Genomic DNA, 27142 nt, shown 5'->3' on the forward strand with positions numbered 1-27142 from the left:
ATTTTAGTAACAATCCTGTACAACAAAGCAACAATCTTGTACACCAAGAAGAAGATTCATTGGATGAATGTATGGTGTGTTCAGACATGAAGCGTGACACTATCTTTGGACCATGTGGACACATAGCTACATGTTCACTGTGCTCTCCACGTGTCAAGAAGTGTCTGGTCTGCAAAGAGCAGGTTCAGTCCCGCACAAAGGTATGATGATTCTTAGGAATATAGCTACATTCATACATGTGAGGACAGCGCCATTTTGAAAATATAAATAATTGAACAGCAAATTGTGAATGCAACTTAAGGTAGTTAGATTATTAACATCCATAAGAACTTCTTTGTGGATGTCAACTTTAATTATTTTAATAAAGATGAATATAAGCATCCTTACTAACCAGTATACATTGTGATAGCTTTCACAACTTCACCAATTTCACGAAAGCCATTACCATCCTTATCTTAACTAAGATTGACATTTTGGTTGCCATAAGGTTGATGTTTTTTTTTATAAAGATACAATATACCTTAGATTATAAAGCCATAACAGTCAATGACCCTAAAACAGGTTGAAATTTATCAGATCAGACTACTAAAAATATATAAAGTTAAAAGATGGTATATATGACGTACAAGATACTAGGCCTATTCATGTGTCTGCTATATATGTGCAGTGTAAAGCTCTACCTAAGGGGAAAAAATTATTTGTTTGCCATCAAACGTGCGACAAATTGGCCCTTTAACTAATTATTGCAACCATTTTGATATCTAATTATAGCAGTATGATGTACTAGATAGGCTTACTTTGAACTTTCTCTTTTTCTATTAGATTGAAGAGTGTGTGGTGTGCTCTGATAAGAAAGCTAGTGTATTGTTCAAGCCATGTGGCCATATGTGTGCATGCAGCAGTTGTGCTAATCTAATGAAGAAATGCGTACAGTGTCGAGAAACTATTGATAAAACTGTACCATTTATTGTTTGTTGTGGAGGCCAAGGTAACTTTCATGACATTTTTTTTTTATTCTGATAATATTTCAGACTATAGTAAAAAGATTTTATCATTATAAACCAATGGTAATATGGATAATGATATTAGCTAGTTATAAGCCCAAATTGTCCAAAGAGAAATATCTAGCTAAAAGCTAGTGTACATGGTTGATGACCTAAAAAATCATAAAAAACAGTAAATACAATAAAAATAAAAAATAAAGTTATCACATTAAAACCCAATAATAGTAAAAAGACAAAGACGAATCAAAACAAGATTTCAGAGAAAAAAAATATTTAAATTAAATTAAAAAGGTAGTGTAATAAAACAAATCTCTAAATTAACTAAATTAATGTAGTTGATATCTTGCAAAGGTTTTTTTTTCATCGTTTCATATTAATTTTCGTTTGTGTTGTGTTAGATGCATTTTTTGGCAGAGTGAGCCATTTTCTATTTTCACTTGCATTAATCTTAGCTTGTAAATGTTAAGTATTCTTTGTTCTCTCACATGTGTTTCACTTATATAATAATTGAGATTGTCAACTGTTGACAAGCATCTCTTGTGAATAGTATTGGCCCAAATTTAAACACCTGATATGAAAGTAGTCTTTTCAGACGGGACTTTAATTATATCATGCTGGATATTTTCCAATATAACATATAAATTCACTTTCATTTATTCTATAAAACTAAGTAGATTTACTGTCTTGATTAATATTTAATTTACTTTGACTTTCAAGTGAAATAAATGACACGATGTTCATTTGTATCGTGCCATTCCAATGATCACTAAATACTGCTACACACTAGGACGGTAACAATACATGATAAACAGATAAACATACATTTTTCGTACATAAAACAAAAGAAATTAGAACATTTTTATTCTAGAACTATAGGATAACCAGTTATGCTGTCTTTAATTAATAATATAAGACAGAAGCCCCAACATACAAAAAAGTGCAGATACATAAAATGTAAAAGAAGGCCCTGTCATCTGAAAATAGCACATGCATCTGAAGAAAGCCCATGGTATCTGAAAATGCGCTATGTATCTGACAGAAGTTTGATTGTTAGAAAAAGTATACATAAATTATAGCTATAAGATGGCCCTCGTATCTGAAAATAGCACATGAATCTGAAGAAAGCCCATGGTATCTGAAAACGTACTATGTATCTGACAGATATCCGATTGTTAGAAAAAGTATACATAAATTAAAGGCCTCAGCATCTGAAGTGGCCCTGCATGTATAGAAAAGCCTACCAATCTGAAACAAAGTCATATACATGGCTGCAGTCGCGTGCGCAAATTTGTGTTAGTGTTTACCGACCGACCGACTGACCGATATAGTGAGCTGGAGAGTCACGTTTGCATGTGACTAAAAACTCTGATAAGCACTATCTTGCACATTAATATATATACCAACATTTTTAGATGAATGTATGTGCTATTAAGGGTTGTGTATGAATTAATTTTATAATGTTTTAACATCAGTTGTGCTTTGTCATTTCAGTAGAACAGCCTGTTGTTCCAGTGCAACAAAATAAACCAGTTAATACTAGAACAATTCAAAATAATGCCGATATTATTAAACTCCAACAGCAATTACAAGATATCAAGGATCAGGTAAAGAACATAAAGAATGCTGTCTACACTATCAAACTTTATGTGACAAAAAATTGTGATGTGCCCATGTATGGACATGATGACATTATATCACCACCATATTTGGGCACATCACACTTTTTTGTCAAACTAGTTTGATAGTGTAGACAAATGAGTTCTTCTAAGAACATTTAAAAAAAGACAGATTATAAAAATGCCCATTACCGAACGATTAAGTGCATGCTTTTATTGAAAGCAGTTTGCATAGTTTTTTATAACAGATCACATTTCAGCCTAAATTTTACTCAAAATAAAACCAGTTTTTCTCATCATTCTTGGTCGGTTGTACAATGATGTCATTATTATCCCGCAAAGAGTAGTTGAATGTTCGTGCTATTCAGATACTGTATCTTTTGAAGTGAGATCAGCTGCCGATTGCTGTATTAGAAAAGAGTTTAATCAAAGTTTCTGCCTTTTTAAGTGAAAGTTTTCAAAATCTAAAAAATATTTACTTTACATGGAATAATTTGGTGTATATTTCTTTTATTCTTTATAGACTTTGTGTCCAGTTTGCCTTGACCGTCTCAAGAATATGATATTCCTCTGTGGGCATGGAACTTGCCAGCTTTGCGGAGACCGAATGTCAGAATGTCCAATATGTCGAAAAACTGTTGAAAAACGCATTTTACTTTACTAAAAATAAATTTAACAATATTCTATAATTAATCATGATTTAAATTGTACATACCTACATGAATTTCTGAGACTATTATGCTATCAAAACTTGTATTTTGATATAAAGAATGTAATGGTCTGAACACTTATTATCTCTATCAGTGAGTTGTAAATGTAAATATAATCATCTTTTTTAGTTGTACAGTATTTAAGTAGAGCAAGGAATGGTCGTAATGTAGAAAAAAAAATGAAAAGGTAATTTTACATGTAGAGAGTTTAAGATAAATCCTGAACTGGATTTTTAACATTTTTATAAAACATAAACTAGATGTTGTGGCACTGGTGTAATGAAGCCTAGACATTTTGTTTACAAAATACTGTTTAATGAAGGAGTGGGAAAAATGGAAACATTTGTTCATGGATTAATGTATGGAAAAGGTGGAAACATTTGTTCATGGATTAATGTATGGAAAAGGTGGAAACATTTGTTCATGGATTAATGTATGGAAAGGGTGGAAACATTTTGTTCATAGGGTAATGTCTGGGAAAGCTGGAAACATTTGTTGATAACGTAATGTCTGGGGAAACTGGAAACATTTGTTAATAGATTAATGTATGGAAAAGCTGGAAACATTTTGTTTGTAGGTTAATGTCTAGGAAAGCTGAAACATTTGTTCATGGATTAATGTATGGAGAAAGTGGAAACATTTTGTTCATAGGGTAATGTCTAGGAAAGCTGAAAACATTTTTCAATAAAAAATAATGTCTGGGAAACTGAAAACATTTGTTGTTAGATTAATGTATGGAAAAGCTGGAAACATTTTGTTCATAGAGTAATGTCTAGGAAAGCTGAAAACATTTGTTCATGGATTAATGTATGGAGAAAGTGGAAACATTTTGTTCATAGGGTAATGTCTAGGAAAGCTGGAAACATTTTTCAATAAAAAATAATGTCTGGGAAACTGGAATTTTTTTTATAGATTAATCTATGGAAAAGGTGGAAACATTTTGTTCATAGGGTAATGTCTAGGAAAGCTGGAAACATTTTTTAATCAAGTAATATCTGGGAAAATAGGACACATTTGTTAATAGATTAATGTATGGAAAAGCTGGAAACATTTTGTTCATAGGGTAATGCCAAGGAAAGCTGAAAACATTTTGTTCATAGGGTAATGCCTAGGAAATCTGAAAACATTTGTTAATAGATTCATGTATGGAAAAGCTGGAAACATTTTGTTCATAGGGTAATGCCTAGGAAAGCTGAAAACATTTGTTCATGTATTAATGTATGGAGAAAGTGGAAACATTTTGTTAATAGATTAATGTATGGAAAAGCAGGAAACATTATGTTCATAGGGTAATGTCTAGGAAAGCTGGAAACATTTGTTCATGTATTAATGTATGGAGAAAGTGGAAACATTTTGTTAATAGATTAATGTATGGAAAAGCTGGAAACATTTTGTTCATAGGGTAATGTCTAGGAAAGCTGGAAACATTTGTTCATGGATTAATGTATGGAGAAAGTGGAAACATTTTGTTCATAGGGTCATGTCTAGGAAAGCTGGAAACATTTGTTCATGTATTAATGTATGGAGAAAGTGAAAACATTTTGTTAATAGATTAATGTATGGAAAAGCTGGAAACATTTTGTTCATAGGGTAATGTCTAGGAAAGCTGGAAACATTTGTTAATATATTAATGTATGGAAAAGCTGGATATTTTGTAATAGATTAATCTATGGGAAAGCTGAAAACATTTGTTCATAGATTAATTCCTAGCAAAGTTGGAAACATTTCTTATAGATTAGTGTATGGAGAAGCAGGAATGTTTGTTCATAGAATAATGTCTGGGAAAGATGGAAAATAATGTTAGTGAAGGTTTACCTTATTCAAAGACTGGGACATGATAATTGAACGAAGGTAAATAGATTCTATTAATGTTTTGTTTATATGCATTAATGATAAAAATGGCCCCATTTTCTAACAAGATGCTAGTGTTTAAAAAAAGATTTTATGAAATCGAAAGGGTGTTATATAAACGTTTTTATTTTTTTACGAGGGTGGTCCATCCAGCCGAAGCTGATCATTTGGTATCCTCACAAAATACAACATGACGAGACATAAACATGTTACAATAAAAATTAAAATAAATATAATTTATAATGATAACAATAAAGCACAACATATTTAGAATAAACAATAAAATGAATTAAATTAAATTTGCCATCTCTATGTGGTATTACTTGTCAGTTGTGAGACAAACAAATATAAACATATTAATAATTTGGTTAGTGTGCTCCCCACATATGTCCCTTCTTAGATGCTTCACAATCCTTGCAATGTTTGTTATGCTTCACAATATATTTATGTCATATACCTTAACCACGTAACTCGTGTTGTTTCCAGTCATTTAAAAATGCCGCTTGTGAAAGTTCATATCCCCCTGCAATTATAAATCAATGGTCAATATTTACAGGGTGTATTTAGGTTTATAACTAATTAACAAACAATTATGATTATTGTATAGAATTTACATGCATAATTCATGCAATATTATTGGAGGTATTATGTTGTACTAATTACTATGTACATTTTATTCGGTAAATAAATTTTAAATTCGTCGTGAAGGCAAGTTCTCAGACACATGGTGCTGATTTTTTGTTGTTTTATTTAAAATGATGATATTTAACTAACGTACAGTAACTATCGATAACATTTCACAACTAATTAGCCTATTTTTAAATTGGAAAATTATGCGATGATTGCTTATATTTTCGGATTATTATTTTATGGTGTCATAGTAACAAGTAATGTCAACAAATGAAATTTGCCAAAATGAGCAAAATAAATAGAATGTTTAAATTTCAATTATATTTACGCTTATTTGATTATTGCTACTTGCTAATCATCATATTTGGTGTCGTAGCAACACTTTTTGTCGAAAATTGAAATGGTTAATATTTGGCCTTGTTTCTAGAAAACAATCCTGATTTTGTCGAAATATGGGCAAAATATAAAAAACTAAAAACTATGCGATAATAATTGCTAAATATGAGCATATGTTGTACCTTATGAAAATCTTACAGAATCATATTAACCAGTTTTGTCAAAAAATAAAAATGTCGAGATTTTACCATGTTACTCTGCGCATGTCAATTATGATATAGTAACCATTTATGTCAAAAAATAAAAGGGTCGAAATTATTCGAAAATGTTACTTGTCACTAATAGTACAGGTATTTTTTCGAAAAATGACCAAAATATTGACTTATTTTAATAATGTTATGTTAACATGCGCAGAACACCTTTTGTTACTCTGGGCATGTCAATTATGTTATACGAACCATTTATGTCAACAAATAAAGGGGGCGGAATTTTGCCACTTTTCGAAAATTTCCCTGTACTATAGTACAGGGAATTTTTTCGTAAAATGACCAAAATGTATACTTTTTAAAATATATTGAGATACCAGGTGCAGAATACATTATGTTACTCTGCGCATGTCAATTATGATTATAGTAACCATTTGTGTCCAAAAATAAAGCGGGCTGAATTTCGCCACTTTTCTAACATTTTAGGCCTACAGGGATTTAGCCAAAATAGCCACTTTTTAAAATTCAATAATTATGCGAAAATATTGCCATATATGCGCATATATTGTGTCATCATCTTATAGAACCATAGTAACCAGTAACAATCAAAAAATAAAAGGGTCGAAATTACTATGCACAAATATTGCCACTGAAATTTAATTAATTAATTTGAAACGATAGAGATGAGGAAATCTGTGAGAATGAGAAAAATCATGGAATACTAGGAATATTTTATTTTTTCTTTTGTTCACCTTTCTTGCCTGTTGTTGTTTTTCCGACTAGGCTAGGAGGCACCGGATCCCTGAAAAGAGCAAGACTCAACCGATGCTAACTTGGGTATTTACACACTGATCCCCAGTTAGCGGTGATGGTGCCATCCCCATATTCCGGTTTGGCTGCTAGCTTGGTGTTTTTGTCTTTTTGTTCTCTTCCTTTTGGTTTCCACTCTTTCTCTTTATTGTCGAGCGCATAGAGACATCGTTTATTTGCGCTATATAAATCTATCGATTATTATTTATTATTATTTAATACATGGAAACCAATTTTCCATTAGGCCTTATAAACTTTATTGTGACTAAACAAATAAATACATGTGAATAAATAATAGTCAAATTGCCAATACATCATAAGCCTTGCGGTACATCTATGTATTACTTAGCGATACACTGATGTAGGCCTACATTAAACAAACATTTTTGCGAGTGGTACGTGATACAAGTGTCAATCCTCCACAAATTTAGGACGCCATTCTGACGCACACAATATAAAATCTAAATATTATCCTCTACAAAGAGTGGGAAAGTCAGTAGTATCACCCTCATATAGAGTCATAACCGTGCTACAGAATTAAAATATTTTTTCAACCATAGGCCTAAAAACATGCAATAGTTTATTACCAACTGGCCATAGTACCTTAAATCTACATTGAATATGTGGTTATATTATTTTAATATAATAAGAGTTTTAGCTACGATTTTTAAAATGCCGTTCATCTGGTCGATTACTTTAGTTGTTTATTCACCGCATGGAAGTGATTTTAAACTTTCCAACTTATTGAGAGCTTCGATGATAACAGTGAGTCTGAAAATAAACATGAATATCGTAAGTCTCAATTATCACATGGTAGGCCTATGTAGTTTACTTATAATAATAGAGCCAAAATGAGTCTTATTTATCTTGCGCTTTATACAGAAGAATCAACGCGCGTGCTATAACTTGGATCCCGCTTAAGACCGGTTCAAGAGGTCGCAAGACAACATTACTCGGCAGCTCCCTAATGGCATAGAAGAGGTATTCAAACCAAATACTAATCCTTTTTACCCAGCTGGTCAACGCCCATCTAATATGCTGTCGAAAAACTGATGGGAGGAAAAGGCATGCACCTGCCTCAAAAGATGCAAACAGAATCAAGCTGGCATGCTGGAACATCATTACCACCATGCTGGATACAGCAGCAGAATGCGGTCGTCCGCTCTTTTTGCAGACATTGGCAGAAGAAAGAGACAGCCTTCAAGAACACGGAGCTGGTTCACTCTTAACTGGTTTATTATTAATATTATCATCACACACCACCATAGCTTTTAAACTTGCAAATAATATACCAACTGGTCATATCGATCGTATTCTGACCTCCCCAGCACAAACAAATGTCATTGTGTCACCAACTCTTCAAGCAGACCCTGCTGAAAAACCGTAAATTGTACACTGATCTACGAAAGCCTAATTCCGCCACATGTGTGTAACTATTACCCAATTAAAAATCGGAATTTCGGAAGAAAGCAACAAAGATCATCAACGTGTACAGTACATAGTCCTACTATCCATCCATCTATGGATGTGAGATGTGTTGTATACCGTCACCAATTACGTTATTTTGCCTACGCTCCATCCTAAACATCCATTTGGAATAACTTCACTAACACCGAATTATGGGAACGAGCAGAATAAAAACTTCGAATGGAAGGACATATGAATAGTATGTTTAACATCGTTTACTCAAAATTGCCATGTATGGAAAGCTCAAGTAAACGTAACATAGAATACCAAAAGAAGCGGTAGGCCTATTAAAGAGATTACCACAAATGGTCATCATGCTGTCTCCTCTCCCATAGAGAAGAATTGTAGAAAAAAAAAATGAGAAAAAAAGATAGAACTCATAGAAATCATTTACCGCATTACAAACCCTCATCTGCACCCAAAGTAGTCGTACCTGCCTTTTTCCTATTGGACCTGTCAACCATGTATGCGAACATGTAGTAGACGTGGTAAATCTTTATTCGCAAAGTCAAGATTTTTCCAAAAGCAATAACTATAGTACACATAATAAGGGAAATTCTGTTGGTACCCTTTAAATTCGTAAATTCCTTGACGTCAATTCGTCTTTTTTTCTGCACCTTACTTTTTGTATTTATTTTCACCTAACATAGCACATTACTATAAGTTAAACATATTCGTACTTATCGTTAACTTCGCCAATTCGTTTAAAAATACGAGCTTCTGTCGGTATTGTTATCTCTCCGTTATTATCTTCCTTTCCGGCATCTTCAAGAACAGGTATATTTCCAAATAGTCCATCTAACCATGTAATTATCTAAAAATACCATACTTTGTATCAATACAGTAATACAGATTACAATATAGCAACGATACATAATTTGTATTACCGTTCAGGCCTAGACTTACCTTTGCCATAGAGTGTCTGCGTTCTTTTCTGTTTGGATAAACAGTCAGTGAATGTTTTTGAAAGTGTTTCTTATGGAAATTGAATGTAATTTCAAATTGCTTGTAGAAGCCGACACTAAGCACCTGCTGGTGATATTTAGCCATCTTACCAATTTTCTCTATATCTCCCACTGCTAAACCAATCTACAAAAATTACAACTTCATATCATTACTGAGCAAAATACACATTTAAAATGTCTTAGCTGCTGAATAAACTGAACAAAATTTAGGTTAAAATACAGATAAAAAAATACAGCACCATTTGTTTTAGTATATAGAAAACATTTGTGTTTTTTTCGCTTTACTAAAGAAAGAGGACATTTTTACCCTGGACTGTTTTCACTCAAACTTGGTCAATAGTAAAATTCATAAATGGAGTGTTGAAAGCGTAGGAATCAAAGTCCATAGAATTCATCTGACTGAGTTCGTGTTCTATTGAACATTGTGTCTCTAGTTTAAACTTACCATCAGATTCATTAAAGCTATAGTCATAGTTATCATAAATATCAAAACCAATATTATAATGGTCCACTGATAATGGGCTGTATCTTTACTACCGTCCATTACTGGTTTGGCAAACGAATTAATGAAATCAATTTCTCCAATCATCATATCATAAATCCGCACAATAGACATAATAAAGCTCTCAAATGGCTGACCTTCCTGTATTAAAAAAGAAAGATAATTAGGAGCAAAAAAGAGTAGAATGAGAAAAAGAAGTTGATATATTTAAACGTTGGGAATCAACATTGGGAAATTACTTCTTCGACGGTGGTGATAAATTATCAAAACAAATGGACTTTCATTTAAATATTAAGTTATTTATCGGCATTATATACGTAAAAAAGGAATACATATCTTATACTCTTTTTAAAAAACTGTCTTTGCCTTGAAAGAATACGTACATCGGATCCAAGCAATGCATGAAAACAAACTGCGAGTCCAAACAATTGAAGTGAGAAAACAGTTATTATCTTCAACATTGAAACTAACACTTCATAGAACATCATGATCAGGATCCCGAAAGGAGAAGTTCTAAAATAGAAATACAGCATGATTACGTTGTCAAATAAATTCTATACTTAAATTTGATAATTTTACAATGAATTCAATGTATGATTTGTCCCATTGCTGCTGCTACTGCAATTAATACTGATACACATAAGGTCGTTCATTCGTCTCACTTGATCTACTACAAATTTATATAATTTTGAGAGTTTGAGTAAGTTAGTATTTAGGAATAAGTGTTATACCGTCAGCAGACACGATACTCTATATAGACCTAACTATGTTTTGTAAATAATGTGTCTTTGGATTAAAATCATAGCTCAATTATCAGGGTGCCATAGATTCTTGAAAACAGTCATGAAACAGGACAAGGCGCAACGGTTCTCTAATCTTACTTACATCATAATTGTCCACAAGCCTACTAGTTTGTATAGTGTGCTGAACTTTCCAGATAAGGAATAATAACCATCGTTATTACCTTAGATGAATACATAAGCCTAGAAGTACAACCTACATGATACGATTAATTATTAATTGGTAGAAATTATTACCTTTTTAGGAGTTGCATCGTGTTTGTCCAACCGAGGAATAAACCTAAAATGCCAAATTCCCACTGCCAATGATAACTAAACTCTTCTTGAAACAATAATGGTCCAGCGAAAATAGCAACTACAACATGTGTTCCAATCTTGAACAACCTTTCAACTGACAGAACTCTCCAATTACCCTACAAATATATACCCTTTTCATCAGAAGAAAAACCAATTGAAAATCCAGATTGGGCGAATTTATTGAATCGAGAAATATTCGCAGAAAAAAAATAGGGTCAGGAACAATGACCTCTATTCTAATTAAATATAGTAGTCCTACGGATTAATTACAAATCTGCCCAGAACTCAATTCTATCATTGACATTTCACGTCATATTTGGAACATTAGGTTCACCAATAGTTCCTCGTCATTGTCTAAGATTTGCATGAACACCAAGCTCTGATTGGTTGTGCATTTTATGCTTTGAAGAAAGTAAAAACTGTTTGAAGTGAAAAAAAAATGTACTTACCCAAGAGAGAAGTATTTTTATTTGTACAAGGAAAGAAACTGAACTGTAAATCATCAAACAAATCAGTGAACCAAACTGCGCATCTGTGAACTAATGAAAATATAGACCTCAAATAGACATTTGTTATTGTAGATACTACTGTATAACTTATCAATTTGTTGTCGAACTAAGACTAAGTGTGACACTTGATAGTATAGTGCCCATATCGAAGTCTCATTTAAACTATTGTTTATTTTATTGTCGACTATTACTAAAGCAACAATATTATATGTAAAATATGTTTAAAAGTACTTCTGACGAAGCAATTAAAAAAAGAATTCGCCTCTGATCTAAAATGATGATGATATGGCTTGTTTCTTAAGTATTATGGCTCAGTAACTATAAGTCATTTGCTTTGGAACTTTTTTCTTTATAAAAAAAAGGAACGATGATATAATATACTAATTCATGAATAATGTACCTCATTGTTACCAACATGTGTGCATTCCTCAGTCACATTGTTTGTTTTACAATCAAATTTGTTCATTTCAACCGATAGAATGAAGTAGGTGTAAATCATAACGTACAGTATATAAAAGGTAAATTGAATCATATGAGTAAAGATCCCATAGCTTTCCCTGAAAGTAAAAGCAATTGTTTAGTAAAGTTATAACCGCATATGACCAGAATGAATTAAATGACATTATCTGCATTCTACACAATACATTTTACATGAGACAACACACATAATTTAGGACTCCGCCAGTGTCTCCAACTCAAATCGCGATAAGTATTATACAGATAATATTTCATTAGTTGAAAGATTGACTTAAACCCAACTGCGGCTTCAAAAGTGCTATTACGAACTATTACTTTAAGTTCGATTCATAAAAGAAGTAGTCGAAGTTTGCAGTTTGACATACTAGTATGACATTGACATAGTAAACAAAGGCTAATATTGGCCAATAGGACAGTTTATATAAGAGAAGCAAATATCACTTTTAGTTTTGTAATAACCAAACATTTTACATTTAATGGAAAAGTTAAATAGAACTTTCCGTGCAATCGAACTAATATTGAATGGCACAAAATTATCAAATCAGATGCAAGGACACAATCCGCTTACCAAGTACAGAGGATTTATAAGATTTGATTTCATGTTTTTACTAATAATATACGATATGTGACGCATTATTTAAAATTGAATTGTTTGGGATATTTTGAATTGTTTATACTGAAAACATGAACAAATTTACAGTACTAATAATTCTCACCACTTCAAATTTAAATACTTCTCACAAACTTGATGACCAAGAAGTTCAGTTCTTGTGAACTTAATCATTGTCTATGAAAAAAGTATTAATTTAGTTAGGATTTGGATACATATACAAAAGTTATAGGCCTACGAAGCTATATAAATTATAATGTTTTTTAAAAAACTGTTAGACATGTTTTTTTATTTAATGTTGTTAGTATTTCTTTTACCACCAACAAATAAACACGTTTTGTGTCCGGAAATTCCACAATACGTATAACACGTCATGTATACTGAAATGTTGTTTTTTGTATTAAGCCGAATCGCAATCTACAACCTAAATTAACTTAGACATTTGAGCATAATGATTCAGACTAACTTACGTCAATCACTTCAAGAGGCTGTACATATATCTCATCTTTTTCACTTGCGTCTGGACATAAATAGCGGAAATCATACTTAATCTGAAAATACAATATATTTGATGTAAACTTACGGAATGTATCTTACAATAAGTATATTTGTTTATTAACTTAATATAAAATAGATTCAGATAACGATAAGGAAGGCATGATATGTGCAGTATCAATATCATTATTGTTTAGACATACAAGATACAAGAAACTTTAGGCCTATTTGTCTTCGTAACAAACAAAGAAAAAGGTTATCAGCAAATCCGATTAAAAGATACATAATATAAACGGACTATTTAAAAATGACAAACATCTTAGTGGTCTGAAAAGCAATCAATTCATAGGACAATAGATGTTTTGACCAAATCGTAACAAATAATATGTTACCCAATATTCCAGATTTTTAGGGTCAATATCTGCAGTTTCTTTACTTCTGTCTAGAACAATCTGAAAAAGAATGTAGGTTACAACAAGATCAGTCACAAAATAATTATATTTAGCTTTCGTAATTTTAGAAGAAGCAACATATATCCTTTTTTCAGACACGTGTCTAAAGAATGAGTACAAGTACAATCGTAAAAATGAAGATTTAAATTATGACCTTAGCTGCTGACGGCATGTCCATAATCAATCGATTCATCGGCAACCCTTTGGATGTGTTGTACATACTAAGACACTCGTGCCATCTTGGTGGTAAATAAAAAATATAAGCTATGAAAGAAACATGATATTGGAGTGGAAAATAGAGGAGTGAGCAAGAAAATACCTGCAAGATTTGAAGCCGTATCATATACAGAAAGATCTTTGGATCTTTTAGTAATTTATCAGAAAATATTTACTTTTACACAATATTACACTTTATCAACAATAAAAAAGGACAACAAAATATACAAAAAAAAACATGGTACAGTAAACAACAATTACATTTCTAGTGATCATGTCAAAACAATTCGACTATAGTAACTGCAATGCCATTGATAATTAACACTAGCCTACTGTGCAGCAGCAAGAAACCCACTGACACATAAATATACAAAACTATAAAGAACAAAGAAATAAACATATAGAATACTGTAAGCCAAGAGTTTGTTCGTCATATCTCTCGCGGAATAAATGTTTGTGTATACTTGCGAGATATGGAATGTTTGATTATACAAGTATATCAGCCTGGTGAATGAGCTAAGATATGACTATGAAACTGGTGCTATGACATGAGTAGGTCTACTATAGTGATTTAATAAATAACTTGTATAACCTGTCATGTATTGTGAGCGCTAGAGTTGCATTTCGGTTTCGGTTGTCAGTTACAACATCAAAAAAGTAATCCCCATCGATGTTTACACGTAATGTGGCACCCTCAGTCAGCAGGTAAGATACCATGTGCGGTTGATTTTCAATAGCCGCCAAATGAAGAGCAGTGTTCTAAGGAGGTGAATACGATAGAAAAATAAAAATTCGCTAAACAAATCCATGATAATGCTTCAACGTGTCTACAAACTAGATTAGGTCCATTTAGAAAAATACGTAAAACGTTACAATAGTTAAGGTCACGTTGAATGATGGAGTCTATATTTCACGATAGCAGTAGTAAATTAACATATTATTAGAGACTTTTGAACACTTACGCCATTTTTGTCTTGATCATTAAGCACAGTCTTAGACCTCATTTTAAGTAGTACCCGCGCTACTTCTATGTGACCGCCTTTTGCAGCGGCATGGAATGGGTTTTGTCCTAACGTGTCCCTGTGGTAAAATATAACGTAGAGTTAATGAACGTTTGTTTACTCAGTTAGCAAAAGCTGACTGGGTCAACCACATCCAGAGCAATCATGCATTCAGTTATGGATAAAATAGCACATGGACCTGCGTCTAATTGCTCTATTAATATGTCTGCGTCGAGGATTAATTAACAAAATGTTGCTGAACAATTATTTTTAATTTTATCAAAATCGGACGAAATGAAGTTCATTTTTATAATATTAATAATAATGCAATTTTTATATTTGAATTATTATATTGTTCCAGAAAACTCCGGAAAATAAATGCTACGTTAATCTATAGACTATGAAATAATGCATTTGAACATGTATATCGTTACCGTGTGCATTGATGTGCAGTGTGATAACAATGTTGTTTTAAATACATGGTTAGACAGTGTTTTTACTGTAGTTCTTTTCATTTCGGCACTCGTTTTGAAAAGTACATGCATGCTATCTTAACGTAAAATGCACCGTTGTCTAGAGATATGGAACGTTTGACCTTAGACTTATTCATATCCATGTGCTCTTTTGATTCAGTAAGGCAACTAATTAAACTAATAACTATACATAGCAAAAATTAGGTAATACAAGAGCAGAATACGATAGCAAGTTAATGCAATAAAAAATAGCAATCATACGAAGCCCATAATCACAGCTATATATCATTCTAACATTGCAGAGTTTGATATGTCACGTTCGATTTCAACCATTTAAAAAAAACTGAATATTAATATCTTGGAGTGAGAGAGATATAATAGAGAAGAAAAAATAGAGAATGAAGAATAGAGAATACAAAAATACATATCTAAAGAAAAACTGAGAATAAAATCATAAGATACTAAGTTTGTGTATGCCTATAATCTAAAAAAAAAAATTAATAACAACAAGGATACGCAGCTAACTAAACAAGCAACGCCCCAACCCGACCAGGATTCATCGATCGATCGCAATTGATCAATCAATATTCAACCAATATCTACCCTCGTGTAATTGCTCCTGATCTCAATAGGATCTTGACAACTTCCACATGTCCATTTTCTGCTGCTTGGTGGACAGCTCTTTTATTATCCGCACCAATTTGATTAATGCTTAAAGATGATGGGTAGTTCATTAAGACGTTTATGCAATCACATCGACCAATTCTATTTTAAAAAAAAATGTATTGCACATCTGAGAAACACATTTTGTCTGTAAGATACACATTATCAGATTAGATAGTAAATAAAATAACCTCAGACTGCATTAATTTGTATTTACAAATGTATAATTTTCTTTAGGCAATATTCAAATATGCCTACGAATGATCACGTCTTACTCAATGTCTACTGATTATGGATAGGCGAAACGTTACAAAACAGACAAAACTATAGATACAGGTTTATCAATTGAAATATTAAAACATTTACATAGGCCTACGATCCCACTCCTTGAAACTCTTTTTGACACCTGAGCTAGTTAAAAATTGGTTGTTACTATTTACAATATTCATAGTTGTGTTTCTCCGTTTTTGTAGGTTTTGGGGTTTTGGGGCTTTGCTGGGAGAAAACGGTTTCAGCTTTTGGCAGCCTGTTTGTCATTTGTATTTGAATAAAGTATACATTTCATTTCATTTCATTTCATTTCATTTATTTCACTATCATCATCGCAGCCTTAGCTGAATTACAAAGATATTTACATTTTCTCAATATTAAAATTTGTATAAAAGTATAAAACCAATGATAATTATATATAAAAGAGGAGGCAATTTACACAAGAAATACAATACAGGAACATTCAACAAGTTTAGCATTAAAATATACACGAATAATAGTACGTTCGTGTGTAGAATAACTTACGCCGCTGCGATGTGGAAAGGAGTCTGACATTGATTGTTACGTAACCGTTGTGACGCACCAAAATCAAGAATTTGTTGAACGTGAATAATATCTCCGTATAGTACAGCAACGTGTAAAGGTGAGTTGCCTTCAATGTCCTGTCTATTAACTAGCTTGAGAAGGTCCTCTTTATATTTCTATTGAATTTAGAAAAAAACAGATTTGTTATGAAACGCTGATATTGGTTTAATTTGGTTCATCGCATTTAATATTCGATACGGGTCTCTTATAATTACTATTCATTATTCAGCCCAATTCCTGTCATCAGTCAGCCCAATTCCTGTCATCAGTCAGCCCAATTCCTTTCATCAGACAGCTCAGTTTTTTTATTTTTCTATAATTCAACCAAATTCCTTCCCACCCATTTTACCAGTATTTCAGAAATATCACTGATTCGTATTTTCTTTTTTAAAAGAAGTTTTTTTCGGTAATATTTAAATTTGAATATGAACACACGGTCCTATTGTTACCCACTGGTTTTACCCTAAATTTATTACTGTTAGGCTTCAGCCAAACAATTCTTCTTTTATATGTATGTATTCAAACCTCAATTTTGTTGTTAAAATTACATTTTACAGGGTCTACCTACCTCACAAAGGAATTTTGGTATTGAAAAGATTGCTGATGTTTTATACACGAATAGATGCATTATATTACGGCCATTAACGTCAGTATCCGCAAGATTGGCTTTATGTTCCATCAGTAACCAGGATGTTTGCCAACAACTCATCAAAGATGCTATCAATAACGGTGTAAATCCGTCGTTATCCTTTTCATCTAATTTACAGCCCTACATTAAACATTAAATATACAAGACAAACTTGAATGTTTTCTTAATAACTTACGCAGACAGTAAATGATAGGAAATCGGACTGGCAAGCAAGTATACTTTGCCAGTACGATTAGTACATAATCTGCAGATGTATACACGCCATGGGCTAGTGGGTCTGATCCCAATTTAATTTGCTCCACCGTTAAAATGAATTTCCAAACATAATATTGATAATAAATGTTTCAACGTGTCGTTATCTTTCATCCAATTTAGATTAAATACTAATAACTAAATGTTATTTTCTTCGATATGCACTTTCACATAGACATATTATTATACTCATAGAGGGTCAACATTAGATACCTTCATGCTATACTAATTATTTTATTGTTTTGTCGCAGATTAAGCGATAAGGATAACGAAAACAATTTGTTAAGAACAACAATAAGAGAAAAACAAAAAAGATATAAAAGAAAGAAACGAAGAATAGAGAGAGAGAGAAAAAAAGAAATAAGAAAATTAAAAATAAGAAAAGTAGAAAAGGAAAGAAAACGGAATTAAAGTTAAAGAAAAAAAGGAAACAATAGAATAAAAAGAAAAAAAGAAAGGAAAGAAGAATAAGAAATAAGAAGAAAAGAAATAGAAGTATAACATTGTTTATGCGTGTAGGAAATGTACAAATCAATTTTTAGTAATAATGAGGATCCTCGTATGATTGTAGACCTTTTATTAATTTAAAATGACTATATTATTTGTTTACTTAAAATGAAAAATTGAAATTATTACGTTTTGAATCAGGAGTCTTGCAACGTCAACATGGTTATATTTAGATGCTAGATGAAGAGCTGTCTGGCCAGCAATGTCTTTAAAGTCAATAACCTTACTTGCATTACCATTATTTAAAAGCACTTCTGTGATACTTGTGCAGCCTTGAGAACACGACATATGCAGAGCAGTACATCCTGTATTCTGTAGAAACATAAACATAACTCAGTTGGCAATATTTATCTGCAGGTATGTGTGAAAGAATGGAATTATGAACATTCTCCAAACGTCAATAGAACTCTGAAATACGGTTATTTGTATTTAAAGCTCAAGTACAGGCATGAAATTTAAACATAATATCTGGTTAATTGTACATAAATCAAATATTTGTAACAGAAATCAAGATGAAAAAAAATGAATTTCCCTTAATATGGTCAAATACAAAATTTGGCAAAATTCTGCCATAAAAACCAGGAAGACTTTTTTCAGTAGTTAGGTAGTTTAACCTAATGTAATAACATGGTGGATACATGGTGGATAATTTTTGCTATAGCATGAAAATAAAAAAGTTGAATAAAAACACCAGAAATGTAAAATTCAAGTTATATTACCTATATTTAGTCATCTGGTAACATTTTTTACCACACCGTTTATTTTTCATAGCTTTTTTAAATGCCTCTCTATTTACAAAAGTGTAATTTGAACTATCCTCCCACTGATAAGAAAGTGCTTATTTTCAACAAGCTCGTGTAACACAAATAAAATCCCAAAAATTATGAAACATAGGGGAAACTATAGATCGATAATTATTGTAATGTATGATCAATAGAAATTTTTGTTTTTGCCCGCACCTGGCCTTTAAGATCAGCTTTGGGTATATATCTACCTAACCATTAGGAATAATAATTATTTATGTTATGTGGGTCTACGCTTACTGATAACAATACTCGTTTCGATAGGGGTTAATGAGTCTTGTTGCTATTCTATATTCTGGAAAAACAATTTCTCCATTTTGGACAAGATTCACCACACCAATTTAATTTCTGAACACACTTTAAGAAACATTGAATTTGACTTTCACTTGGCGATTGTTAACTAAGACTTCTTAAATAAACTCCTTTCCCATACCTCAGTCAGCTCCACTGAACAACCAAACAGCAAACAACATTCAACCACTTCCTTTGATCCACCACTTACAGCTGAATGGAGAGGTGTGAATCCGTCATCGTCTCGCAACCGCATTAATTCACTTTCTGTCGATTCACCTAGACTGACGGCTAGATTGGAAATAATACAGATAATTATTAGTCGCGTGCAAATGCAACTCTACAGAGCTCACTATGTCGGTCGGTCGGTAAACACTAACTCAAATTTGCGCACGCGACTGCAGCCATGTATATGGCCTTGTTTAGTATACAGTCACTATTCTAATTAGAATTTAACATGTTTAGAATCTGATGATTGTTACTGTCACGTCACTGAGCAATTAAATTATACATTTTCGTCAATGATGGGTTAAGATTGTTTAAAGTTCAATACAGGTTTTTGTTGAAATTGTTTTGATTTATTTTAATGTTGGTGTGAAATACCGAACAGTGAAAAATATATATACAATGTCTTTATAACTAACTGATTAAGATGCTTCTCTGACATATTGTACCGAATACGGTCTCGGTACATTTGAGAATATACAGTACGTGTGAAAACACAACAGCTTGAGATTTTTTCGCGCCGCGCCTGTAGGCAGTTATATTCAAGAGAACGGAAGCATTAGCAAACAGTTACCATGCGGTATAATTAAATAGAGTACTACAGACTATATTTAAATGTTTACTACTAATTGTTAAACAAAAAAATAATTATTTCTTAAATTATTAAATAGAATATCATACAAAGCATAATTTAATAAAGAAAGAACAATAATTAAAATAAGTAAAAATAAAATAATCAAAAAGTCGAACGGCGTTTACGTAAGAAATATTTCTTGTTTAATTCTAAAATGGGTGTTCGGTACTACATATTTTCAATATAATGAGTCGGCAAAAGTGTGTTCTGCAAACAATATTTAAGTAACGGCGTGTTTTCTTACCTTTTTCTACGAGATACTTGAAAGGTGAGACACACGAATGAGAAGCAGCATAGTGAAGTGGATAGTTGGTGTTGTCCGGTGTGCTACCTGCGGGGTTATCCACAAACTGCCCTGCAATCTGTTATAAGACATTGTGATAATCATAAACGGTTTTATTAACTTAATACATTAATGGTAATTATATTTTTTAAGTGATGTAAGCCACCATGATTCCATATTTCGTACTTAAAATTTACTCGCTAGCTTGACATTTAGTTTGGCCACTTGGTTCTCTGTAGGCCTACTGTATCCTTACATATAATATATGTTCATTATAAGGACAATATTCTGAATACTGTTTCACATTTATTTCATGGCGATTGTATCATGTTAAGGTTAATGTTGGATTATACTTATTGCCTGTGATACACCAGGGAAAAGTATAAACTCTTCCCTAGTGTACACGTAATCTGCCCAATACAGTAAACATTTTAATAGATTTTATAGTACTGAAAATCGGCTGTTTCGGTAATGTAAAATGTTTATAGAAAGCAAGCGAATACTCGTATTAACAAATGTAAAACACAATCGATACAGACATTCATTTTAACAAAGACATCTATGACTGGTGATTATTCTTTATGACTTTTTTTAGTTTATGTCCAGCTCGTGTCCAATATTAAATTGATGTTTTTTTTATCTTATTCTTTCCATCAAATTGTTGTTGTTCTCTGATCATAACATACATTTACTTATTAATCTAAAATCAATTTACATACATTACAAAAATGAAATTTAATACGTGCATACATTTTTGGTGCACATTCTTTAATTCAATTCAATTTAACAATTTAACAAACATCCATACATTTAACAAAAATAAAACATTGTATCATGTTTTCACTAAGATGTATTGTTGATATTTTTACTCAAATAAACCTACACTTTTTTTTCTGCTTTGTTATCTAAAGATATATAATCCAGTACTCTTTCCTTTCAGAAATACTAAACATTACTTTTCCTGTTTGAATTTACCATATTTTTTAAATAAAAACAACAAACATGATAGAAGGTAACCAGGCCAAATTCTGTACCAATTTGCAGAAAAGACTCACAGTGTGACATCGATAGCTAAATTGTATATGATGGAGAAAATATAAACAAACATATGTTCATTCATGTTTATATTATGAAATACAGTTATGAATGAAAACACTGCACAATAATTAGTGTAAAAAGAATGGCCTCTAACACAATTTTCACAGCAAAAGACTCATTATTACTATGGTGCTTTTGTATTTCATTATGCTTAGACATAAAAAAAAAATAAGAAGAAAAAGATTTTAGAATAAAAATATATTTACCCTCTAGTCTCAGGACATTTTTCAAATATAATAAACTAATTGTGATGTATGGTTATATTTCATAATTATGTCTCTGTACTCTAACTAGTAATTCATTCTTTCAAGTAATAAATTCGTAAATATCAATTACAAATAACAGTATTGTTTGACATGCACGTTTGTCGGTAAGCTCACTAATCTATAAACGCGAAGAAGTCCTATATACATAAGTGATTGGTTTTTTTCCATAAAACGTGTTGTTTCGCAATACAAAGTATTACAATTCTGCTAAAAAAGAATCAATACTGCTATGCATAAAAAATACTGTTTAATATAAAACGTAAACATAAAACATATTTAAATCGATAAGTATCGATTGTAAATGCAAATAATCTCATGAAATTATTACAAACTAAGATTTAGACTTTTTGTTGAACCTAAGAGATGTCGTCACAAGCATCTTCTTATCTTTTTCACATTATTTTTTTCTAAATTAAATGAAATCTAAATGTATATTAGCGAGATTAATTAATTCATAATTGCCTTTGACTCTTGATATTTTCTTTAATTTTGTATCTTTATTTTTTAGCAAAAATTAAGACATTTTTTTTAATTGGTTTTTGTGGACTTTGTCTATGTTCTTTTGTTCCAGTCTGTAAATGGCGGGATGCGATTTTTTTTTTCGTAAATAAGTTGAGGACATCTTATGTGAAAGATAGCCGAACTACATCCTAAATATAACTAAACCTAACCCTCTAATAAATAATCTAACTATAAAGTAAACAAGGCCATATACATGGCTGCAGTCGCGTGCTCAAGTTAGTGTTTACCGACCAACCGACCGACCGACATAGTGAGCTTTAGAGTCGCGTTGCACGCGACTAAAAAGAAGTTGCTCATGGCATTCGAACCCCATACATCGACATGTAAAGTCCATAGTCTAATCCACTGACTACACAGACGGCTCGACAGAAAGCGTTTGCATTAGTGAATTGTTGTTAGATTAATTCTTACATCACACATTATGGATATGACTAATAATGAATATTCATTTTTATTTTGTGAAGTTTCATGAGGGGTCCCCAACTTATGTACGAAAAGAAATATCGCTGGCGGGATCCCCTCTGTTGATTGTGAATTGAAAAAAACCAAAAACAAACAAACAAAACTAGGCGTTTGTTATTATAAAGAATTATTGGGTTGAGTATTGTTGTTGAATCGCAGATACCTTTCTTATTAATGCTACCCAAGGCTATATTTTAGAAACCAAAACAGTAGTATATTATTATTCATTAAACCATTTCGATAATTTTGAACAAACTTGATTTGTGTGTATCTGGTGTAACACACCTATGGATATCCCTATATCGTTTACCGTACAATAGATTGTTGTTCAATTTGGTTTCTGCGCAATGAGATGATAGGTCATATTATATAGACACCTGGAAGGCCAGGAGTTTGGAATAAACAGCGTAGTATTATCCTTACTCCTTATAGTAAGAGGGAAGTTATGATTCAACGCTTCGATAGAAACGTTGAATCATGACTTCCTTCTCATTATGTGGATGGTTGGTTCTCTACACTATGTTATCTAACAAAATCAGTGCAAATGACGTATCCCTATGTGATAGATATAATGCTTTACCTTACATATATCTATATTATATTAAGATTTTTTTTTTATTACTAAAGGAATTTGTGCTGATAATTGAAGAAACCCCTTACAAAAATAGTAACAAAGATCACGTTGTGCAGACTATTCTGTAGATGATGATGGCGTCATTATTATCTATCTATTATCAAATGTTCGCGCCATTCAATATTAAATGTTTTTCATTATAATACTCAAAATGCTGATAGCATTCGTAAAAAAATAATTAATCCTGTGCGTCACAAGACTAGTCTTTTTTCATATTAATTAAAAGGTTTTTATTTTCAAAATCGGCTGTCAATTTATGTTGTCAATAGTGCCAGATAAACAAAAATATTTTGTGTAACCGTTTTAAAAACAGGATTTTTCTTTTTTTCAGCAAAAAAGCCAGCTCTAATACCCGTTTAGTATACTTTTTGTTTGGTAATAATACCAACTTCAGTCACTCTGAAACGGATATTTCTTCGTGCATATTACACTGATAATGTTTCCCTGTATGACTAATTTAATGAGTTGCCTACCTGTTGATGGGCGAAGTCAATCCCATCTTCATATAACACCACCTCTGACATTTTAACGTTTGCTTACGGCTAGCTTTCCAACTGCTCTGTTCACACAGACCTAAATTAGAAATAAAGATACGTATTTTTATTGAATTTTCAATAACACAAATTTAATTAGAATTTGCATTGCTCTTGAAAATATCTAGTTTGTGTTACCTCGTGTTGGGAGTACTTATGCGGGTGCAAAATCTTAAGATTATCGCGCCAATGCCGTTTTCAATTTCAGAACAAGTTAGTTATTAATAATACACCATTTCAAGACATACAATATTACACTATCATGATTATTATCGATTTGGATTTAGTTCCCGGTACGGATATTACATCCGGGACTACAAAGAGAGCCTGTACATTGATACACAGAGTTATATTATATAATTATAACAATGATTCTATTGTATACCAATAACTTAATGTCGAAATGCAATGCATACTTTGAACACGCCTTTTAGATGTAATACTCTATAAACATTGTCCATGTAAACTTTCCGTAAATAAACGCTACCCCAAAAGCTTTTACATCATCAAGTGTGTCTAATTTCGAGAGCACATTTAAACTACGATAAAAAAACGAAATCCTAGTACTGTACCTGAATTTCATAATCTCTCCAGTCGGTCACAATCACGGCAGCGTTTCTGTATAAATTACAATATCAAGAAGCAGTGTACGATTAATCTACATCACTTGATTGCGGATGTTAAGACGCTTCCCAATGTTTACTAAATAAAACCTATTAAATCTATCAATCATCATTACGCGAATCAATACAGCATCAATAGTGACGATGATTTCATATTGCTTCAAATACTCGAGCGTTTGTTTAAATAATTATTAGAGTGACCACACACGTCATAGTGATGGGTAAGTGTTAGTAACACTTGATGTACGCCGATGGTTAGTTAAGCATTACAACCGTGCATTGTACGAGTGATGTGGCGGTTATATAAGGATTGACATTTATGGGAGAATTGTATCTGACGTTATTATGTGATGGCGCTAGTTACTCTTCGTTATGCGTGATTAATTTATATAATGACGTAATGCATAAAACGGTATAAATACGGAGAAACATGAAACGTATTGTTAATTGCCGGTACCGGTGTATCGTATGTACAGGCTATGCTTATACCAAAAAGGTGGTCGATTTTTATTTATTACTTAAACGTGGTATTTTTTAGTGCATAAAAACACGTTAACGTTAATCATAATTTAAGCACATTTCAGCCTACTCTTTCTCGCTGTCACTTATAATTATATCATTTTAATCAGGATCAGTAATAAAAACATTAAGCAACAAAAAGCAACTTATAATATCTAAAACTTTTAATGAATTATTAAGTGTATTTGCCTGCATCTCCAGACAATTTACAGAAGTGTGAATTAACAAGACTTGTCTGTTGGCTCGTTACAAAATAATAAACAACAATTAAAAAATAAAATCTGAATCCGAAACTATATTATCGAGTATGACGTGATGGATTAACAGCTACGCTATTTCAAATACTACAGAATGCAACCTCATATTTTCATCATGTAAATTTACTAACAGCGACAGACCTTCACAGAAGTCCTGTCGCAAGGCAAGCAAGACCAATGCACAGTAGGCATCACATCATTTAATACAGTACTATTTAGGCTGGCATTTGTGCGATAGTTATGTATTATGAGTATGTTTATAAGGTTGCATCTGCTGCCCTCTATCCTAATTCCTGGTTAAAATTTCATTTTACTGTAACAGCACAGCTTATTACAGAAAAAGGTGACAAAAACAAATAAATAAAATGGCAAATAAAATAAAAATTTAAAAAACGGAAATTAGACAGGGGAAACCAATAAAAATGTACTGTTATTCTGTATCAAAGGGATAACATTTTTTTTTTAATAGCAATATTATTGGAAAAAACTGGTAGTACAAAAATAACAATTCTGTACAAAATTTGAATTGCTAGTTACCGAGACAAAAAGCAATAATTAAAATTTGGGCAAACCATCACTGTACCATTATGGTTAACATTGACGTTAAAATTTAAAATTGTTCTACAAAATATATGCAATTCTTTTCTTTAAAATCAATAATTAAAAAAATAAAAATACCATATTTTTCTATGACCAATAGTTACTGAAATTAATTAACCACCATAAAATAAACATATAAAGTACACCTACTTGATTACAAATGATGATGATTTAGAAATAAAATATATGTATTTGAATAAAAAAAAACACCAAAATGCAAAAATATAGAGTTAAAATGAGTAAACGTAGAGTAGTAGATGTTGATGTTAATTCTTAGGACAGAAGCTCTTCACTATTCCACCTGTCTTCTTAACACCAAGATCTTGCACTTCATCTTGTATAATCACATCCTTAATGCAACCGACAAAATCTCCTGTGGTGGTTATACCATCATGCATTTGATCATCTAGAAATTAAAGCATGATTAAAGTGTATAACAATAATTTTGAAGAAAAATTGTTTTCGGTCAAATGACCCCACTTGTTTGAAAAATTTAGGACTGAATAAACAAAACATAAACATACAACAACCTCTCTGATAACGATCATAAAAACAATTAAGTAAAAGTAAGAGAAAATATGTGCCGTATTGGGTTTGTTGTTGTCCATATCCATTTAACTACATTTTTCCAGACAATACATTTCAGAATGGAAAAATATATATTTTACTGGTTTTAGAATGATAGCTTGCAGGTGTACTGGGTAGTGGATGCACATAACAAAATGTATCTAGCCTTACACGTTACACCCCTTCATAACAGGACATTTAGAATACTCTATTATGTAATTTTTATGATATCACATGTTATTTTAAATAAAGCTTTTATTAATACAGGTTTCAGCCTGGGTCTAGTCAGCCTTAATTCAGAGACCCACTTGGCCTGACTTAAGCCTGTCATGTACTTACACTGGCCCAGCGAATTGGAATAGCTCCAAGGACGAGCGCTACTAGAGATTATAAGGTCAGACCATAAGGTCATTACGTCATACGCTCACTGGCACATCAACGTAAATGTTCATATATCTGCGACGAGTAAAAG

General features: G+C 31.9%; 4 protein-coding genes across 6 annotated transcripts in view; 1 reads left to right on the forward strand and 3 right to left on the reverse strand.

Moving 5' to 3' along the window:
• Positions 1–4955, forward strand: part of LOC144845914 (E3 ubiquitin-protein ligase MIB1-like) — a 78281-nt gene extending 73326 nt beyond the window's left edge. Inside the window, exons 15-20 of one of the 3 annotated variants that reach the window (XM_078703425.1) lie at positions 8–200; positions 823–988; positions 2496–2608; positions 3144–3700; positions 4150–4785; positions 4862–4955. In XM_078703425.1, coding sequence (XP_078559551.1) covers positions 8–200; positions 823–988; positions 2496–2608; positions 3144–3284 — 613 coding nt within the window. In that variant the 3' untranslated portion in view covers positions 3285–3700; positions 4150–4785; positions 4862–4955. Of the gene's footprint in view, positions 1–7; positions 201–822; positions 989–2495; positions 2609–3143; positions 3701–4149 lie in introns of all 3 variants that reach the window. The other 2 variants (XM_078703424.1, XM_078703426.1) reach the window with 2 other exon arrangements.
• A 2462-nt stretch (positions 4956–7417) lies between these two features.
• Positions 7418–15038, reverse strand: LOC144845049 (transient receptor potential cation channel subfamily A member 1-like). The gene is made up of 14 exons (XM_078702177.1): positions 14916–15038; positions 14546–14712; positions 13892–13976; positions 13678–13737; positions 13261–13341; positions 12897–12967; positions 12104–12260; positions 11644–11733; positions 11135–11310; positions 10481–10610; positions 10041–10238; positions 9537–9719; positions 9311–9444; positions 7418–7934 (listed from the first exon to the last, which is right to left on the reverse strand). The coding sequence occupies exons 1-14, from the start codon at positions 14955–14957 to the stop codon at positions 7868–7870; spliced, it is 1641 nt and encodes a 546-aa protein (XP_078558303.1). The 5' UTR covers positions 14958–15038; the 3' UTR covers positions 7418–7867.
• Positions 15039–15926: 888 nt separating this feature from the next.
• On the reverse strand, positions 15927–24098 carry LOC144845926 (transient receptor potential cation channel subfamily A member 1-like). The gene is made up of 7 exons (XM_078703445.1): positions 24045–24098; positions 20551–20668; positions 19590–19738; positions 18483–18665; positions 17514–17714; positions 16886–17061; positions 15927–16192 (listed from the first exon to the last, which is right to left on the reverse strand). Exons 1-7 carry the CDS (start codon positions 24093–24095, stop codon positions 16027–16029), a joined length of 1044 nt encoding a protein of 347 aa, XP_078559571.1. The 5' UTR covers positions 24096–24098; the 3' UTR covers positions 15927–16026.
• A 1289-nt stretch (positions 24099–25387) lies between these two features.
• Positions 25388–27142, reverse strand: part of LOC144845908 (laminin subunit alpha-like) — a 41576-nt gene continuing 39821 nt past the window's right edge. Inside the window, exon 69 of the mRNA XM_078703417.1 lies at positions 25388–26509. Within this exon, the coding sequence (XP_078559543.1) occupies positions 26370–26509 (140 nt within the window). The 3' untranslated portion in view covers positions 25388–26369. The remainder of the gene's footprint in view (positions 26510–27142) is intronic.

Source organism: Antedon bifida, chromosome 6 (assembly GCF_963402885.1).
Source record: "Antedon bifida chromosome 6, ecAntBifi1.1, whole genome shotgun sequence".
In the NCBI taxonomy this organism is placed as follows: domain Eukaryota; kingdom Metazoa; phylum Echinodermata; class Crinoidea; order Comatulida; family Antedonidae; genus Antedon; species Antedon bifida.

Coding starts and splice junctions, on each gene's coding strand:
- LOC144845926 (XM_078703445.1), bottom strand. CDS start 24,095: ATGTCAGAGGTGGTGTTATATGAAGATGGGATTGACTTCGCCCATCAA. Junction 19,739..20,550: donor CAAGTATCTCGTAGAAAAAG/GTAAGAAAACAC, acceptor TTTCCAATCTAG/CCGTCAGTCTAGGTGAATCG. Junction 18,666..19,589: donor GTTCAGTGGAGCTGACTGAG/GTATGGGAAAGG, acceptor ATGTTTCTACAG/AATACAGGATGTACTGCTCT.
- LOC144845049 (XM_078702177.1), bottom strand. CDS start 14,957: ATGAGGTCTAAGACTGTGCTTAATGATCAAGACAAAAATGGC. Junction 12,261..12,896: donor AAGTATTTAAATTTGAAGTG/GTGAGAATTATT, acceptor TTTTACTTTCAG/GGAAAGCTATGGGATCTTTA. Junction 7,935..9,310: donor ATTGGCGAAGTTAACGATAA/GTACGAATATGT, acceptor GTTTATTTTCAG/ACTCACTGTTATCATCGAAG.